Source organism: Oryctolagus cuniculus, chromosome 19 (genome assembly GCF_964237555.1).
Source record: "Oryctolagus cuniculus chromosome 19, mOryCun1.1, whole genome shotgun sequence".
Lineage (NCBI taxonomy): Eukaryota > Metazoa > Chordata > Mammalia > Lagomorpha > Leporidae > Oryctolagus > Oryctolagus cuniculus.
Window position 1 is genome coordinate 32,552,548 of NC_091450.1, and position 18,594 is coordinate 32,571,141.

Here is an 18,594-nt window from a genome sequence, read left to right on the forward strand (position 1 = left end):
AGAGCCCTGGCAGTAACAATGGGGAGACTTAAAGCTAGAATCCCTGGGAGCAGGCTGCATGGTGGGGGAAGGAAAGGAAGAGACTTAGGACTCCCCGGCTCTGGCCTGAGGATGTACTCTGATCCTGCAGCCTTTGCCAGACCAGGGGTTACACAGAGCAGGTGGGGCAGGAAGAGTGCCCCAACTCCTCAGATATGACCAAACACCAACATCCACATGAGACACCCAGCAGGGACCTCACCCCAGGGTCCCTTCTCTGGATAAGTCACCCCCCACCCCTTCTATTTCAGGCAAGGCAGTACTCACCTCCGCTCGCCAGGGGGTGGCTTCTTGGGGCTTGCAGGTTTGGGCAAGGCCTGAGGGCCAGGCTTAGCAGGGGAGGAGGAGGAGGAAGAGGAGGAAGAAGATGAGGAGGAAGAGGAGGAAGAGGAGGAGGAGGAGGAGGAGGAAGAGGAGGAGGAGGAGGAAGATGACGAGGAGGAGCTAGAACTGGAACTGCTAGAACGCCTCTTCCGTTTGGCTGGGGTTGGCTCTTGGGGACGTCCCTCTCGAACAGCCTCCTTTGGGGCCGGGGTGGGGCTGGGGACCCTGCAGGAGAAGAGGAGTGTCACAAGGAGACAAGCTGCCCCAGCCCCCACCCTACCCTCCTTGGTCTGGAGGAATGGCAGTGGGGGAGGGGTGCCTGAAGAAGGCCCTGGGAGCTCTCCCAGCCTTGAGGACACGAGCCAGTGAGCACGTTCTCTGGAGAGCAGTGGCCAGAGCTAGCCCAACCTCTGCTAACACAAGCAACAGGCTGGGGCCCGCAGCACTAGGGAGTCAAGGCTAAACCTCAAGAATGTCCCTGATGCAGGAATAAGGCCCTGGGTTCGCGTGCGGCAGCTGAAGCTAGGTGGTCTCCTTCCTGGGAGAGCCGCAGCTTGGGGAGGCCCCTGTGAGTGCAGGGTGGCTTGGGAGGGGCCGTCCTGCCTGGAGGCAGGGAGAGGGATGGGATGACCTCTGAAGATCCTTCCAGCCCAGGGAGTTCCTCTTGAGGTCTAACTGCCATCCCTCCTGCTGTAAAATTAAGTCCATTTCCTCTAGTTCTGTCCTCTGTAGAGACGGAAAACTTATCATTATCCTCTAGAGAATCAACCTTCGGAGACTTTCATCTGTCCCATTCCTCCCCCCTCAGCCCCCACCCAAACATTTTCTTCTACCCCAAGCTTCAAAGTCAAGGTCCCCCATACCTCCTCAAAGAGCCAAGAACCTCTGTGACACGGTTATCTCCCTCCCCACTCCCCCACCCAACCCCAACACCTTCCCCTAGAAAATTTCTTAGTCAAGTCCCCTCACCTCTTTAGTGCCACCTCAGGTTGAGGGGGAAGGCTAGAGCCCTCCGAGTCGCTAGAACTGGAGCCAGAAGAGGATGATGACGACGATGACGAGGAGGAGGAAGAGGAGGAGCTGGAGGAGGAGGAGGAGGAGGAGGAGCTCCGCCGCTCCTTTGCTGGCTGCAGGGCGGCCAATGCAGACTGCTGGGACCCAGGAGGTGATTCCCCACCCTCGGGGTGCGACACCCCTGGGGCAGGGCCAGAGAGCATGCCATTGTGGTCACCAGCGGAGGACATGGTCTTTGCCACTGCCCCAGAGGAAAGGGGCTGAGGGCCTGCTACAGAGGTGGTCTGGGCCATCAAAGAACGAGACTGGTCTGAAAAAGCAGACGGCACAGGGGACCTAGGCCTATCCTGCGCTGGAGGGAGAAGAGACTGTGAGGAGGTCTGGACCATTCTCGAGACAGGGGACGGGGCCCGCTCAGAGGTCATTCTAGATTGGCTAGGGACAGATGGCGGTGTTCTGGACCTAGCTCGGTCGAGGAGCTGTGGTGAGGTTCGCCCACTGACTCGCTCATAAGCAGAAAGAGGCACCCTGGGACTGGTGAGGTTTGCACCGGACAATGCTGGAGCCATCCTAGCACTGGTAAGACCTCCAGGAGCCAAGGCTGCAGGGGTCCTGGAGCTGGCAATATTCACAGGAGCCGCACTATGTGCAGACCGGGGACCCACCAGATTTGCAGGGGCTGGAGCCTGGGGTGTTCTGGAGCTGGAGGGGTAATTTGCAGCAGCTGGGGGCGTGCCCGAGCCTGTGAGGCTCAAAGCTGCCAAGGCTGCGGGGGTTCTGGCTCCTGCTAGGTTCACCGCTGAGGCTGCAGGGGTGCGAGGATCAGCAAGGTTCACAGCTGATGGTGCCACCGCCGTTCTGGGACTGGCCAAGTTCATAGCTGCTGCGGCAGCTGGTGTTCGTGAGTCAGCCAGGTTCACTGCTGTTGGAATGGCAGGTGTCCTGGCACTGGCCAGGTTCATGGCTGCTGCAGAGGCTGCAGGAATCCTGCTCGCAAGGTTGGCAGCTGGGGCCGTTCTGAGACTCATGAGAGGCACTGGAGCTGGAACCTGGGACATTCTTGCAGCAAGGCCAGCAGCAGACATGGACGGAGGTGGTCGGGCAGTGCCAAGACTGATGGCTGTCAGGGCAAGTGCAATCCTAGACTGGGCATGATTTTCTGGCACAGATGCTCTGGGATGATCAGGTATCCGCGGGCCGGGACCGTCCATCATGGAGCCACCCGCCTGCTGCAGGACAGACATGGGTGTTCTAGAGCTGCCGAGGGGTTCAAGCATTCCAGGTGACCGACAGCGGTCGAGAGGAGTTGGTGACATGCTAGGGCGACTGAAGCAGCTCATTCTGGAGCTGTTGAGTGCTACTGGAGGTGTCCGAGAACCAGAATGATTTCTCGTTGCCGGAGGAGTAGCAGAACGTGAACGATCTGAACTACTTCCAGACGCCGAGCGCCTGCGAATGGCTGGAGGAGACCGTGTTAAGGAACGCTTGCCTCGAGTTGTTCGTGGAGTACGGGACCTAGAACGGCGGCGGATAGCAAGTGGTGAGCGACTGCGGGACCGCTTGCGAGGCAGCAGCGGTGTGCGAGACCTAGAACGGCGCCGGATAGCTGGAGGTGTCCGAGACCTCGAGCGGCGGCGTGTCACGGGGGAGGTTCGGGAGCGAGACCTCCTCCGAGTGACTGGAGATGTGCGAGACCGAGACCTCCTGCGAGTGACGGGGGAGGTTCTGGATCTTGATCTTCTGCGAGTAATGGGCGAGGTTCTGCTCCGAGACCGCCTCCGGGTTACCGGGGGAGTCCTTGATCTGGATCTCCGGCGAGTCACTGGTGGAGTTCTGGACCGGGAGCGCCGGCGTGTTGTCGGTGTCCTGGACCTTGAACGGCGGCGGGTCACTGGTGGTGTTCTGGACCGGGACCGCCTTCGACTCACTGGAGATGCTCTTGACCGAGATCTTCGCCGAGTCACGGATGTCCTGGACCTCGACCGTCTCCGACTAACTGGTGAGGTCCGAGATCTGGACCTCCGCCGGCTGATCAGGGGTGTTCTGGACCTGGATCGCCGGTGAGTCGCTGGAGAGGCTCGAGATCTGGAGCGTTTCCACAAGGCTGGTGACGTGCGTGAGCGAGAACGCTTCCGGCTAGTTGGGGGTGTCCGAGAACGACCTCTTCGACGCCGGGAGGAGGTTCGAGAACTCTCCTGCCTGGCAGGTGACCTGGAGTGGTAACCAGAGCCTCCCCTCCGACGACGAGTAACCCGAGACCTCGACCGGCTGCGCTGCCTTCTCCGCGAGGTTGACTGAGACGAGCCAGACCTGTCTCGACGGCGGGCTGTTCTTGTCTTCTCCCTCCTCGAGCGGGAACGGGACCTCTGGAGTCCACGAGGCTTTGGTGAAGGAGAGCGGCCTCTCCTTGACGTTGTCTTGGTGCGTGGAGATGAAGCCGACCGCCGCCGGCGTGAAGACCTTGACTTCTCAGCCGGCTCTGGCGAAGACACTGAGGGACTTCTTCGGCGTCTCGGGGTCCTGGAGCGGGTTTCTGGTGAGGATGAGGCAGAGCGGCTTCTACGAGAGAGTCTGGCCTTCCTGGTCACCTCGGGCGATGATCGAGAACCGCGCCGTCGAGGTGGTGTGCGAGATTTGGTCTTGGGTTCTGGTGAGGACCTGGAGCCTCTTCGAGTAGCTCTTGATTTGGGCAGGTGCTCAGGAGAGGACTCCGAACTGCTGCTGCCTTCAGCAGAGGGACCTCTGTCTTTGCTCGAGGAAGCGGACCTGCTTCGTCTGGGCGGAGCCCGAGGGGCAGGAGTCTTGGGTTCTGGAGAAGAATCGGAACCACTCTGTGCCCTGGGCACCACTCTCGCCTTTTCCTTCACTTCGGGGGACGAAGCAGACCTACTGCGCCGAGAAGGCTGGGATTTGTCGTCCATCTCTGGAGACGATCCCGAGCGGCTCCTCTGCCTAAGTGGGACTCTTGTCTGGGCTTTAGAGTCCGGAGAAGAATCGGACTCACTTCTTTCCTGTGGGGATGTGCTGGGTTTCCCGTCAGGCTCCTGAGAAGATCCTGATCGACTTCTCTGTCCAAGGGGAGTTCTGGCCACAGTTTTCTGTTCGACGGATGATTCTGACCCACTTCTTTCTCTCTGAGGGGTAAGACACTTGTTGTTGAGCTCTGGGGATGATGGAGAACGACTCCTTGCTCTAGGAGTCTGAGGCAAAGCCTTGGGTTCTGGCGAGGAGTCACATTCGCTCCTCCCCCTGGAGGGTGTTCTAGGTGCATCCTTCATTCCAGGGGAGGAGCCAGACAGGCTGTGCCTTGAAGGAGTCCCAGACCTATCTCTAAGCCCTGGAGAAGACCCAGACCTGCTTCTCCTTGACGGAGTTCTGGGTAAGCCATCTTTTGGTTCGGAAGATGCAGAACTACTTCGTTCTCTTGAGGGTGTCCTAGGTACAGCATCCAGAACAGGCGAAGAGACACTCTGGTTTGAAGACATTCCTGCCTTTTCCATTGCGTCTGGGGACAACTCAGAACTGCTACGTCTAGAGGATCTTGTTGATTGTTCTTTCACATCCAGAGACGGTTCTGTCTCCAGCGGATTAAGGAAAGGTCCACTCAAATCTTCTTTAACATCAGGAGAAAACCCAGCATTCATTTCTGTAACAGGGCCTGAATTCCTAAATTCTAAAGGTGATCCAAAGCTATTTTCCCTGCCAGGTGAGTTAGACGGTTCTTTATGTTCTGGAGAAAACTGCGGTCCACCCCAAGATGAGGCCACTGCAGGGATTTCTACTGTTTCCAAAGCAGCCTGTGACTGGCTGTGGTCAAGAGCCAAAGATGCAGGCCTTTCTTCTACTTCAGGCGACAATCCAAAATTACTCCCGGCCACTTCTTTACGTTCTGGAGACAAATGGGGTAGGACTTGGATGGAAGGCTCTTCAGATTTCTCTGTCACTTCCATTAATTCCTCATCTTGAGTTGACTTAGTTAACAGACTATTTTGGTCTTTCACATCTGAAGGTGATCCACTGCCACTCCCTGGTGGAGTTCTTGGTGTGTCTTTAAGGACTGGTGAGGCCTCGGACCCGTCTTGCACCAGAGGACTAAATTTGTCTCTTGGCCTAGGAGATGATGCAGTAACATCCTCCTGAGAGGGTAAGGCTACTTTCTCTTTTGATTCAAAAAAGGGTTCTGATCTATTATTCTGCCCCAAAAGGGGCTTAGAGTCCACTGCAGGATATAAGAAAGAGTCCGACTGCGGCCTGCTCTGTTCAGGAGACATTCCTGCTTTCAGCCTAGGACTTAACAATTCACTTCTGTCGTGTCTTCCTGGAGACCTGGATGCCAGCTCACTGACCGGAGATGAGGACCTAGATCGGCAACCTTTAGGAGGCGTTTGAGATTTGCTCGGCAGAGATGGTGATTCTGAGTGAGTCTGCCTCACTTCTGGACTTGAAGTACCAGATCTGAGATCTGGTGAAATTTGAGATTGTCCTTTCTGTTGCAGAGCTGAGTCAAAATCACTCTCTTCTGGTGGTGTGCTAGATTTTACTCCTGGACAGAGAGAAAAGGACCCAGAGCAACTCTGTGCTGGTGTGTCTTTAGACTTCTCTTGGGGACCTGGTGACTTTGATCCAGTAAGACTTTGCCCTGGTGGAGTTTGGGGCTTTACTTTGGGATATGGAGAAGTACACCCTGAGTGGCTTTGTCTTGACGGCGTTCCAGGTTTCGCTTTGGCATCTGGTGACGAGGACCTAGAACGGCTGTGTCTTGGCAACAACCTAGATTCCACCTTGGAGCAAGGAGACACCGATCGGCCTTGCCTTGGAGGTGTTCTAGATGCCACCCTACTAGGACTCGGAGAAGAGGAGCCAGAACGGCTTCCCTGTCTGGGAGAGGATACAGTCAATACAGCCTTCACTTTTGGTTGTGGAGAGGACGACCTAGATGGGCTCCGTCCTGGAGGCGTGCTAGCCTTTATCTGAGGAGAAGACCCAGAGCAACTAGGTCTCAAAGGAGTCCCGGATTTCACCTCAGCATCAGGGGATGACTCTGAATGGCTCCGTCTCAGCGGTGTTGCAGACTGTTCGTTGGCCTGGGGACTTGTTACAGACCCTGGCCTGGGTGGTGTTCCGGACTTCACCTGAGGCTGAGGTGATAAACTAGAATGACTTTGTCTTGATGGCGTCTTAGACTTCTGTTTAGGCGGCGGTGGAGAACCAGAGCAACTCTGCCTTGTTGGGGTTACAGATTTCTCTTTAGGTTGCGATGATCCAGAGCGACTGCGCCTGGGTGGCGTCTGTGACTTCTGCTTAGGACACAGAGAGGACCCTGAAAGGCTTCGCCTCACAGACAAGCGAGATTTTGCTTTGGATCGGGGTGAAGAAACAGATCTGCTCCGCCGTGAGGAAATGCGAGACTTCTTCATTTCTGTGCTTGAGTTGGACCTGCTCCTCTGAGATGTTCTGGATTTGTTCTTCCTCTCTGAGGATGAGCCAGACCTGCCTCTTCTTTGCGGTGTTCTGGAGTGGGATCTCCCCCGTCTAGCCAGACTTCGACTGTGGGACCTGCCTCGCCTTGCTGGTGTTCTAGATCGAGACCGTCCTCTCCTGGCTGGGGTTCTGGATCGTGAGCGCCCACCACGTCTAGCTGGGGTTCTGGATCGTGAACGCCCACCACGTCTAGCTGGGGTTCTCGAGCGTGAGCGAGCACGCCTGGCTGGGGTTCTCGAGCGTGATCGGGCGCTTCTCCTTGCCGGCGATCTACTGCGAGACCGCCGCCGCACTGGAGATCGGGTTCTAGATCTGCGCCTGGCAGGCGTTCGAGAGCGAGACCTGCCCCTCCGGGCGGGTGTTCTGGATCTAGACCGGCGCCTGGCAGGTGTTCTAGATCTAGACCGGCGCCGGGCGGGTGTTCTGGAGCGGGACCTGCCCCGCCGGGCGGGTGTTCTAGAACGGGATCTGCCTCTAGTGGCTGGGGATCTAGAGTGGGACCTGCCTCGCCTTGCTGACCTTGACCTGCCTCTTCTCTGGGTATTTCTGCTCCTGGACCAGCCTGGTCGCTGAGGAGACCTAGAGCGGCCACGCCGCTGTGGACTCCTTGACCTTCCCCACCTCTGTGCAGACCGGGACCTCCGCCACTGAGGGGACCGGGACCGAGAATGACCTCTCTTGGCAGGGGTTCGAGACCGAGATCGCCCCCTCTTAGTAGCAGGGCTGCGGGACCTCGCTGCTCTCCGGGAAGGGGTATGAGAATGTGACTTCTCCCTCTTTGCTCGGCCATGGGAGCGATTCTTAGATGTAGGAGAGGAAGAAAGCTCTCGGCGGGCCCCAGGAGCTGGTGTAGGCTTAGGACTCTCAGGAGAAGAGCTGGCGTGCCGAGAGACTTTGGCAGGTTGAGGGGACGGTGGAGAGCTCTCGGAGGAAGATGGGGGAGGTTTTTCAGGAGACTTAGGTGGTGAACGGCCCCGGGTTGGGGAGGCCTCAGATGGGGGATTCACTGGCTCCTGACTCAAGGGGGTTGTTGCAAGAGGTTGTGGGGAGCTGCCATGTTGCTCAGCAAGGAGCGGAGTAGGAGCAGGTGGTTCTGGGCCTGTGCTGCTCCTTTCCGGAGAAGGGCTAGGTCGAGCTGCAGATTTCTGAGAGTGGAAGAGAGAGTAGGGATAGGGATATGTTAAGCACCAAAACTTCATACCACCTGTAGATCCAATACCCCTTCCAATGAACTTTTCTTCCATACACCCCGTTATATGAACTGATGAGTTTCCTCACAACAGGCTCACATGCATTCAACAACAGGATCATACAATAAAGCACAATGAAAAAACATGCACAGTCTGTGACCTCAAGAGTCTTATACTGTAGTGTCAAGCACAATGAAAAAATTTACACACTTCATTTAACAAATATCATTACAACAAGTTCTGAGAACATGAATAAGTGTTTTGAATGATAAAGCAGTTTCTCAAAATGCCAACTAACCTCACCCTTAAATAATAGCTATATTAAATTAAATGAAATAGCATGAACAAAGACAAAAGTCTGAGAAGTTGCTTTGTGTGAAAAATAAAAAACAAGACCAAATGGCCCCGGAGTACAGGAAAAGACAAAACTCTTAATACAACTCAAAAGCAATGCAAAGTAGATCAACATCCTGACGTGATCGAACAAATAATTGGAAAGCTTAACTCTAGGAGATGACAGCTAGATAACAAAGGTTAACAACTCACACTGTTATAACTGAAGCAAGAAGAAATGACTGGGGCTTGAATTACAACAGGGTGTATGAAACAATAGGCAGCAAAGACCAGGTCATAGTGTTTCAAACAGCTGGCAGCAACCCAGTGGGCTGAGAATTTGTAGTGAGCCCAACCAGTGTTTAATGAAATAGAGCAATCATCATTAAGCAGTAAACCTAAACAGTTTAAAGAAACTTGTGTTGCAGATCTTATATACACGTGTAAACAGAACAGTGACGTAAAACCTATTAACAGCCAGTGAGGTTTGAGTCTAAAGGATTTAACTCAGTCCCAATACTAAAGGACACGCAGGCACACAATACAACCTGGTAACTGAGAGGAAGGCAGCAAGAACGGGACCACACTTCTCAATAAGCTAAAGCCTTCTAGCAAACCAACAAACACCAATTAACTAAGGAACATACCTCCTTCTTGTCTTTGTCTTCCAAAGGACTACTAGGCTGCTTCGTGGAGGGCTCTGGGCTGCTAGGCCGTTGTACACTGGTGGTACCTGGCTCACTGGAAGGTGCATCTCCCTCCCCTTGATGCCCTGAAGCAGGGGAAGGACTTCGCCCAGTCAAGGCAGTTGTATGAGTTTTAGCTGCACCACTTCGAGACCTGAGGGAGTTAATTGAGGATGGGCGGAGGGAAAGAAAATCAGCTCAAGGGAGAACAGAAAACCCCCTCCCCAGCTCCCACCCATCTTTCCTAGCTAAGCAACCCTCTTTAAAACAAACACACCTTCTTAATCGTGGGATTTAAATCACTCAATGAAATCCAAGTTCAGTTAGCTTGAGTCGTTCTCTTCCCAACACAATCCCAAAGGAAGTTCTCCCTCTACCCCTTTATTCACCTCCCCCAAACATCCCCAATCCCTCCACCCAGCCCATTCCCTACCCACTTCATCCACAACTCACCTCTGAGCCCACCTCCTTCAGGAAGCCTTCCCCGATTAAGGAAGCCAGGGCAAGGATTCCTTCCTCCCCCAGACACCACGAACAAACCACCACCCCCCCTATTCTGGCAGTCCATATACATCAGAAAGAAACAAAAAAATAACAAACAAACAAAAGGAAAAAAAAAAAAAAAAAAAGAGAAGGGGAAATGTATATGTCTGTCCATCCTGTTGCTTTAGCCTGTCAGCTCCTAGAGGGCAGGGACCGTGTCTTCCGAATGGTCTGTGCAGCGCCTAGCACACCGTGGGCGCTCAATAAATATTAAATTGATTAACCCAGCAATTCCCTCTCCCCCCTTCCTCCTGGACTACCCCTTACCGACTACGGGAAGTATCAGAAGAAGAAGCAGAATCAGCAGAGGTTGACCGGTGGGCCCGGCGACTCTTGGGGGCTGGTGTTGTACTTCGAGACCTGAATGAAGACCAAGCACAGCTCAGGAAGCTGTCACACCTGCACTGGACTCTCCCTGCCCATCGCTCACCCCTCCCCAGTGCGGGACATGTTTCCCTATGCCCTCTCCCCATAAAGGAGCATGACACACTCACTAAGCAAGTTCTCTCAAGGTCACTTACCGCTTCCGTTTCTTGTCCTTAGATTTACGTTTGCTCTTTGGAGTGGGAGACCTGGGAAATAAGGCAAAGTTGTTAAAAGTACTTCCTAAAAAAGAAATAAAGTAAAGAATCAGAAGTATGGCTGACATCATAAAGGTTAAGGACTAAGCTTTACTCTCAGAAAAATAAGCCTCCCCAAGGCCAAACAAAGAACAAGCAAAACCATCAAGCAAAGGCTCACCACTCCCAATTGCCTCAATGTCCCTTGGAGTCAAAAAGCTCTTACCTATGCTTCCGTTTCTTTGATTCAGATTCTGATCTAATGGGAAAGGGGGGAGGGGAGAAAAAACATGAACCAACACCTACGCCTGCTCTCTGCCAACTCCTCCCAATCACTCGAAGGAATGCCACCTCATACCTGTGCTTCTTCTTCTTCGAGCTCTTCTTTCTCTCCCGTCGTGGAGAGCTGCTCTCTGACCTGCTGGAGTGAGTTCAGAAGCAAGGTCATTCGGCTTGACTTCTTTCCTGACAGCCCCACTGACAATCTACCCCAAGAAGGTTTCAAAAGCATCTGAGTAACCCCAACATCTACCTATGCCCCAGATATAAGCCCACCTTTTTTTTTTTTTTTTTTTTTTGACAGGCAGAGTAGACAGTGAGAGAGAGAGAGAGAGAGAAAGGTCTTCCTTTTCTGTTGGTTCACCCTCCAATGGCTGCCACGGCTGGCGCACTGCGGCCGGCGCACGGCGCTGATCTGAAGGCAGGAACCAGGTGCTTCTCCTGGTCTCCCATGGGGTGCAGGGCCCAAGCACTTGGGCCATCCTCCACTGCACTCCCTGGCCACAGCAGAGAGCTGGCCTGGAAGAGGGGCAACCGGGACAGAATCCGGCGCCCGACCGGGACTAGAACCCGGTGTGCCAGCGCCATAGGCGGAAGATTAGCCTATTGAGCCACGGCGCTAGCCAGCCCACCACTTATTTCTAAAAAATGTTAACTCATTAAACCAACAAACCAAAAAATGAAAAGAACATTTCAGAAATCAAAAATGCTTCAAGCCAGTTCCTAATTGGCACAGCTGCAGACTCAACCCATCCCCACAGAGGCCACCTGCATTTCTCCTGCTAGCGGAGATCTGAATGGTTCATTCCCTTCTCTGAATTTCTTGACAGCTGTCTCCTGCTTACTGGAAGCAAGATTTCTCAACTCCCAGAGAAAAAGTAACATCACAGGAACAGGCCTACGGCTACTGGAGTAACTTCCCAAGTAACTTACCGTCCTCTGTCTTTCTTCTTTTTCTTCTTCTTTTGCTTTGGAGTGGGGGAGCGAGAACTGCTAGACTCTCGCACAAGGCTGGGGTGAGGTGGAAAGAAACAGAGCTGGATGTTAAAAAGCTTTTCTTAAACGTTTTAACTCAAGAGGAACAATATTTTTAGAATGTGGAAAGAAACAGTCCACAAAGGGAGAGGAAGTCTAGAAATCAGGGAGAGAGCTAATACTGCTAGCGTGGCCTCGAGTACCTGTAAGGTTTAGGAGGCTCAGGGGCTGCTTGTTTAGCCTCTCGAGCACGACGCTGAGGATCAAAAGAGCTGCCATCCACGTAGGAATCACTGATGCCAAAGGCAGCACGAAGTCGCTCATTCTTCTTCTCATTCAATTCTGCCAACTGGTGAGTCTCAGTTACCCTAGAGAGGAAAAGGGCAGAAGTATAAAGCGACAGAAAGCGAAATGCAGAACGAAATTGAGAACACAACAAGCAGGAGCCACACAGGCACTGGAAAAGGCAGACAAAGGCAGGGCAGAAGTCCCAGGGAAGGAGAGGACGACAGCAGCAGCATGGAGTCCAGAGGAATCAAGGGGAGTGTAACACTCACGCTGGCCTTTGCCCTGGGGTCTCCTCCTTGCCCCCGGGGTTCACATCCTTCTCGAGCAACATGAGTCGAAAGGTCGCCACTTTTTCCTGAATTTGTTGTTCCTCGTACCTGAAGGACAAATCCCTTCAGGGTTAGAGCCTGCCAGGACGCTTCACCCAGTCCCGGGTCTCCATTTCCCTCTTTCCCCACAGGGCCCCTTCCTTCTCCATGCACACAGAACTTTTCACTCTCTGTCACCCTAAACTCCCTTCTCTTAAGTCCTTCTGATCCTTTCTCTCATCTTTCTCCTCTATTTCTACGCCCTCTAGAACAGTGGATTTTAAACATACTAGACTTCAGGGGCCAAGAGAGGAAAGTTAAGCAGGCAGAGTTTCAAGTGCTCATCTACAACTTCAACAAAGTGGAACAAAGTCTTCCATTTCCTAGGATTCCAAAGTAAGATATATCATATAAAAGGAGCGCCACTGCTGAAGTTTGAAAACCACTGCTCTAAAAGGTTTTCTGCCTAAGTATGCTTCTTTTCCAAAATGCCACTTCCCTACTTAGCCCATAATTCTCTCATTCATAATTCTTAAGTATTCTTCCAATTTGTGTCTTACTGGCTTTGACTCTTTCCAAGGCCTCAATCCTTAAAGCGTTTACCTTCCTCTCTTCTATCAATGACACCTCGATCAGTTCAGCGAGCCCTTCTGCCTGGTCTCTGCTTTCTGGACTCTCCCTCAAAGCGTATTTTGTTCCTCGACGGCCCCCATTGCCCCGTGTACCTTGATCTAAATCCAGACTCGCTCAGGTTCCTAATTATGCCCAATTCCTCATTTCCCACTTCGCACTGTCCCTTAACTCCTCAATCTCTAGCTCATTCATCGCCTCCCCTACGAGTGCTCTCCAGGCCTCTACTCCCTACATCCCACCTAGCATCCAGCTCTGCACTCATTCAGTGCTTGGCTCTCCCCCAGGCCTCCCCTCACCCCTGCTCTTCCATCATCTCCTCCAGCTCGAGGCATCGCAGCTCCACGCGCCGCTTGCGCTCGTGGTCCAGGATGTCAGGATTAGGCCGCTTCACCAGGGCAGCCTCCAGGCGCCGCAGTTCCTCCTCTCCCTTGTAGTCAGGCCGCTCACCCCGGCGGCCCCGCACCAGGGACAGGTTGCGCTGGACGTAGCCGTTGGTGCCGCTGCCCCGGGGCGTCGGCAGCCCGATCCCGTTGTACATGGCCCTGTGCCCGGGGGGCACCACCGCTCCTGGGGGGGAGCGGGGAGATACGGGTCAGGCCCCTGGCCCCAAACTAACCACCTACCACCACCCACATCCCTGCTCTCCTGCACCCCTAGTTCAACACCTGTCCTCTCACACTGTATCTCTTACTGCATGTTGCTTCTTCATCCTCCTGGTCTAAGAAACTCCTCCTCATCCTGCCCACACTGCTTCCTCTCCATAAAAATCGTAGCCCAGTTCTCACGGCCTTTTCCCACTAATGCTCTTCCACAGACTACTACACCATTCTTCCTTGCACCTAGATTTTCTTTTCTCCACCCTACACAAAGGATTGATTCTATTGTCTTTCAAATCTCCCCACATTCTCCCTTTGCTCTCCTTCCACACAGATAATCCAAGTGACACTTTCAACTACTCGACATCCTAACTCTGGTAACTGGGCCTCCAATCCACATCCAAAGCCTCGTGAACCTGCCTAAGGATTTCAGACTACCCCGTATGAATACAAGATGGAATAAACAACCCCTAGGTAACCGAAAAGGGGGCTAGTTAGTTAAATCCAAAGTGGTAGGTACAGCCTCACACTCAGACTAACAGCTAGCATGCACATAAGAAACAAATACGAACTTTGGATACATCATCTTACTCCACTTCACCTCCCAGGGAAAGAGCCATTTTCTTGATTCCAAATATTTATAGCTCCCATCAACTATCTTCTTAGTTTACTTCTTCAATTTCCTTCCTGATAGTATTTACCACATGCTTTGCAGCTCCTCCAAGGCTCACTAGCTCCTGTTACATGTTATGTCTTTAACTCAATGCTCTATTTAAACACATCAGCGTCTTTTATTTCTACTGTCTCCATAATTTCTCTAGATTCCTTGTTCTGAACTTAAAAAATCTTCTCGCTCCATATCTCACTTTTATTAAAGCCCAACTGCTGGCTTTCCCTATCCAATCTCCTGTACTGAACTTCTGTTTTCTCTCGCAAGCCCTTCTCATGTGCTAACAACCCCACACCTCTCACCACATTCCATTCTCTCAACTTATCTAAACCCCAGCACGACTGAAGAACCCACAAGTCCCAGTTTTTCCAGTTAACAGTTCTTGGCTATACATACTCTGATTCTTTCTCCTGCAATACAAGGGTACTTCCAAATGTTCACAAAAAATAAAATTAAAACTTAGGGACATATTTTTGACACCTGCATCCCGTATGGGAATGCCTAGTTCCAGTCTCAGCAATTCCTGTTTCCAGTTCCAGCTCCCTGCTAATGCGCACCCTGGAGCCAGCAGGTGATGGCTCAAGCACTTGGGTCCCTGAAACCCATCCGGGAGGCTTGGATTTAGTTTCATGCCCATGGCTTTGGCCTGGCCCTGCCCCAGCTGTTGCTGTCCTTTGGGGAACAAACCAGCAAATGCAACATCTGTCTGTCAGGAAGCTCTGTCTCTCAAGTAGTTTTTTGAAAACTTTTGCGCAAAACAATTGAAATCCATGCAAGTTTTTCATCATCTATGTTTTCCATGAACTTCTGCAGACCTCTCAAACACAAAGCTTCCCCAACCCATTCTCTCCAAGATAGTGGGAAAACTAACCTCAGGAAAAACCCTAGAAAAAGGCAACATGGAGAAGTTAATCAACGCGGAGGGAAATGAGAGGCACTGCATGGAAGGCTGCATTTAGAAAACTCTGAAATAAAGAAGCAGAACACAAATGCCTACAGAAACCCAAGACGCTGTATGGGAAGGAAGCCCAGCAGCCTGCACACCGCGCAGCCACAGACCAGGTCCCTTCCCAAAGGCAGCAGTCCTACGAACCGAAAGCAAAAAAAGATGACAAAACCAGAGTCAACGGATGACACGAGGCTCAATCTATGAAAGGCAAGGAGACACGCAGAACAGAACAGTGATCTACTTCTCTGCAGCCCAAGAAAGCAACCCTCGCGTTCACCTTCCAGCACCAATTCGCCCCACTCTAAAAGCCCCTCTTTGCACCTGCACAGCCCACTGAATTTTTGCTTCCCTTGCAGAATGCTTCTGACCTGCAACTAATTCCTCAGCCTCAGAAAAGCACCCACACTTCTCTGCCACCTCACACAAAAACCCTCCCACTCCCTAAGGAGGGAAAACCAGTAGCTGCTAAGCCAAAGATACTGTCACATTGTTCGAAAGATGTAGAGAATCAACAATAAAAAAAGAAAAAGAAAGAAAGAAAGAAAACCTCCACGGCATCCAAAGCAGAGCTATAGACACTTCAGTGAGGAGGAACCATGTCAACGCAAACCACTAAAACCGATAAAATAATTATTCTTAAAATGAGGTCCACAGAGGGCTTACAAAGTTACTTTGCCAAGGAAGACTAAGAGAACTACCTGTGCTGGACAGTGATCAGAACGCCAAAACAATGAGATCAGAGAGTATCGCACAATATTCAGACATTCAGTTAAAAAATGGACCGAACTGCGGGAGGCGGCAGAGAAGCAGAAGCAGAAGCAGCTCCACGCCGGCGCACTGCAGTGCCTGGGGACACGCGAGGGAACCCAGAAAGCTCGGCAGCCGACGGAGCCCATCGTCCGAAGAGCGAAGCCGACAGAACCGACAGCTGGGATGTGCGAGCCGCAATCACAGCGAGAGCAGGCGGACACGGAGGCCGCCCAGAGTCGTGTGCCACGGGGGGGCCTGAAACGCGCAGCCGCAACTCCAAACAGTCCGGCATTTTCCTCCCAACCACGGGCTCCAAAAGCAGCCTCCGTAGTTTTAACGCAACTTCTGGGGAAATGTGGAAAAGCCACAAGGGAAAAAAACAAACCAACCCACCACGTTGTCTACCTTACTCACGTAGACTCAATTTTTTTCCTTCTCCCTTTCCTTTCCACGCTCTGCGGCTTTTTTCTCCCCTACCGACCGCAGGGCTGATACTAGCGAGTCCAAACGCTCTAAATCCGGGCCACCGAGGTCAAGGCCCTCCCCGCGCCGCCGGGGCCAGGAAGGCCTATTTTCGGCCCGGAGGGATGGGGGAGGGGGCTGCGCGGCGCCCCGCAGTCTGGAAGGCTCCACACCGGTCCACCGGGCCCCGGGCGCGACCGGAACGAGCCACAGGGGACACGGTCCGAGAGCGGGCTCCCGTCGCCGCCGCCGAAAGGGGCAGCCGCAGCCAAGAGGCCGGCTCGGCCGCCCATGTGGGGGGAGCCGAGGAGCCGAGCGGCGCGCGCTCCCCGGTCGCCGAGGACGCGCGCGAACCCGAGCGCGGGCGGCGGCGCGCGCCGTTGCTATGGGGGAGGGGCGGGGAGAGGCGCGCCGGAGCCCGCGCGCGACGGGCACCGCGCGAGGGGGAGGGGAGCCCAGCGAGCCAGGGCGTCCGCGCGAGCTGAGGGCGGCGAGCGCGCGCGCGCGTGCGCGTGCGGCGGCCGGGGCCGTTCTCCGCGCGCCGCGGCCTCGCGCCGCGGCCGCCGCCCCTCCCCCACCCGGCTCGCGCGCTCCCTCGCCCTCTCACCCGCCGCCGCCGCCGCCTCCGCCCGCCGCCTCCGAGGGGGAGAGGTCTTGCCGCTGCCCGAGCGCCCGAGTCCCTCGGGGCCTGGAGCCGCCGCCTCGCCGCGCCTCGCCGGTCCGCCCGCCTCACCCGACGCCGACGCCTCCTCGCTTCCTCAGGGGCCGCAGCGGGCTCCGACTGCGCCACTCGCACCCCGCCTGGGCCGCGCTGCACGTCAGCACGACCGACCAAGTGCGTCAGCACGCCGCCGCGCCGCAGGGCCCGCTGGGAACCGTAGTACGCTCTGCGACCTTGTGCGCAGGCGCCGGGCTCGCTTCGGGAAGTAGAGTTTCTAGAGGCGTAAGAGAGAGTCAGTTTCATTGCCGGGAGACTACGAGTCCCGTCGGCCAACGCGAGTAAGGGGTGGGAGCAGGACCGAAATGACAGTCTCCGAGGCTCACCGCCCGGGCGGGGGCGGGGCACAAGGCCTGGCGACGTCTTAGCGCCTCTCGGCCTCCCGCCTTCGGCCAGAGCTTTCTGGAAGTTGTAGTTCAGGCATGCGGCGGGACCCGTATGTAGCTTCGTCCAGGGGCGCGGTCGCCATTTTGTTTCCTCAGGTTGGGAGCCGAGCGCGGGAGCCTTGTGAGGGTTGCTGCCTCCAGGTGACCGTAGCCTCCCGGGCGAGCCCGCGGCCCCACAGCACGTAGCCTTTCGTGCTCAGACCCCAGATATCGGGTACGCCTGGCGCCCCCGAGCCCGACACAAGGTCCAGGCCGGGAAGCAAAGGCCGAACACCCACCGCGTTGGGTTCTGGCGGCCCTCACCCGCCGTGAGCAGCTGCGGCGTTTGAGGTGCCCTGAGGAAGAGTTTTCTGGAACCAGAGGGCACCAGCCAGGAAGGCGGTTGTTTGATACAGAACCCAGATGTATCATACCTCGTGGAAACGCCCTTAATCATTCACTGTGCCATTGCCGGGTCCTTTTTACAGGTCCATCTTTGCGGCCGTCGTGGCGTGGCGGGTAACCCGTGCCGGCGGCTCCACTTTCCATCAGCCCCTGCCGGTGGGCCTGGGAAAGCAGCCGCGGCGGGTGCGCCCCTGCACCCACGCTGGAGACCCAGATGAGGCTCCTGGCTCCGGCCTGGGCCGCGGGCAGTGACCCAGCAGACGGAAAGCTGGCGTTCTCTCTAACTGCCTTTCAAGTAAAAAAAAAAAAAAAAAAAAAAAAGTCCATTTTTCTGAGCCCGAGAATCGGCAAGCCCCCTCAGAGCAGAGCTGTAAGGCTGGGCTTTTCGGGCTCGGGTTTACCTCTGGCCGGGCCAAGGGACAGTGACCTTGGACTGGTCATCTCCGGAAGCCCAGCCGCTAATGGCATGAAGCGCCATTACGCATCTGCCGCCCCTCTGTGTGTGAGGAATTTTCTTGAAAAAAAGATTTGAGTTCCAGAGGAAGAGTCGGAGGTCTTCCATCCCCTAATCCCCAAGTGACCGCAATGGCCAGGCCAAAGCACGGAGCCAGGAACTCCCTCTGGGTCTCCAACGTGAGCGGCCGGGGCTGAGTGCTTGGGCCACTTTCTGTTGCTTTTCCAGGCACATCAGCAGGGAGCTGGATGGGACGCAGAGCAGTGCGACTGGAACTGGTTCTCTGGGATGATGGCAGTGCGGCCAGCAGCTCAACGCCTGCGCCACATGCCAGCTCGGAATTTTGAATTTTTAACTTAGCCCGCAAGGGAAATCAGCGCTAGGACCACACAGGGAGAGTCCGGGCTTGCTGATGTGAGCCCTAGCGCCGCACGCCAGCGCCCTGGAGCACCACTTGAACTCCTCCACAACTCCGGAACACAGCAGAGGGGCAAGGCCTTGGTCTCGCTAGGCCTGAAGTGGTGTTTCTGGACTGGAGAATGAGGGACAGTAGTTTCTTTAAAGCCCCGACC

At 54.6% G+C, this 18,594-nt stretch overlaps 1 protein-coding gene across 28 annotated transcripts in view; it reads right to left on the reverse strand.

Annotated features, from left to right (window-relative positions):
- SRRM2 (serine/arginine repetitive matrix 2) overlaps nucleotides 1-16,922 on the reverse strand; it is a 38,963-nt gene extending 22,041 nt beyond the window's left edge. For 16 of the 28 annotated variants that reach the window (XM_070064072.1, XM_051836282.2, XM_070064070.1 and 13 more), the window contains exons 1-12: nucleotides 16,688-16,905; nucleotides 12,950-13,220; nucleotides 11,982-12,089; nucleotides 11,628-11,792; nucleotides 11,383-11,460; nucleotides 10,529-10,591; nucleotides 10,397-10,429; nucleotides 10,132-10,182; nucleotides 9,878-9,970; nucleotides 9,029-9,221; nucleotides 1,333-8,003; nucleotides 307-588 (exon numbers count right to left, since the gene is read on the reverse strand). In XM_070064072.1, the coding sequence (XP_069920173.1) occupies nucleotides 307-588; nucleotides 1,333-8,003; nucleotides 9,029-9,221; nucleotides 9,878-9,970; nucleotides 10,132-10,182; nucleotides 10,397-10,429; nucleotides 10,529-10,591; nucleotides 11,383-11,460; nucleotides 11,628-11,792; nucleotides 11,982-12,089; nucleotides 12,950-13,191 (7,979 nt within the window). In that variant the 5' untranslated portion in view covers nucleotides 13,192-13,220; nucleotides 16,688-16,905. Of the gene's footprint in view, nucleotides 1-306; nucleotides 1,090-1,332; nucleotides 8,004-9,028; nucleotides 9,222-9,520; nucleotides 9,793-9,877; nucleotides 9,971-10,131; nucleotides 10,183-10,396; nucleotides 10,430-10,528; nucleotides 10,592-11,382; nucleotides 11,461-11,627; nucleotides 11,793-11,981; nucleotides 12,090-12,949; nucleotides 13,221-16,023; nucleotides 16,432-16,687 lie in introns of those variants that run through there. The other 12 variants (XM_070064076.1, XM_070064075.1, XM_070064073.1 and 9 more) reach the window with 11 other exon arrangements.
- Between the last annotated feature and the right edge of the window lie 1,672 nt (nucleotides 16,923-18,594).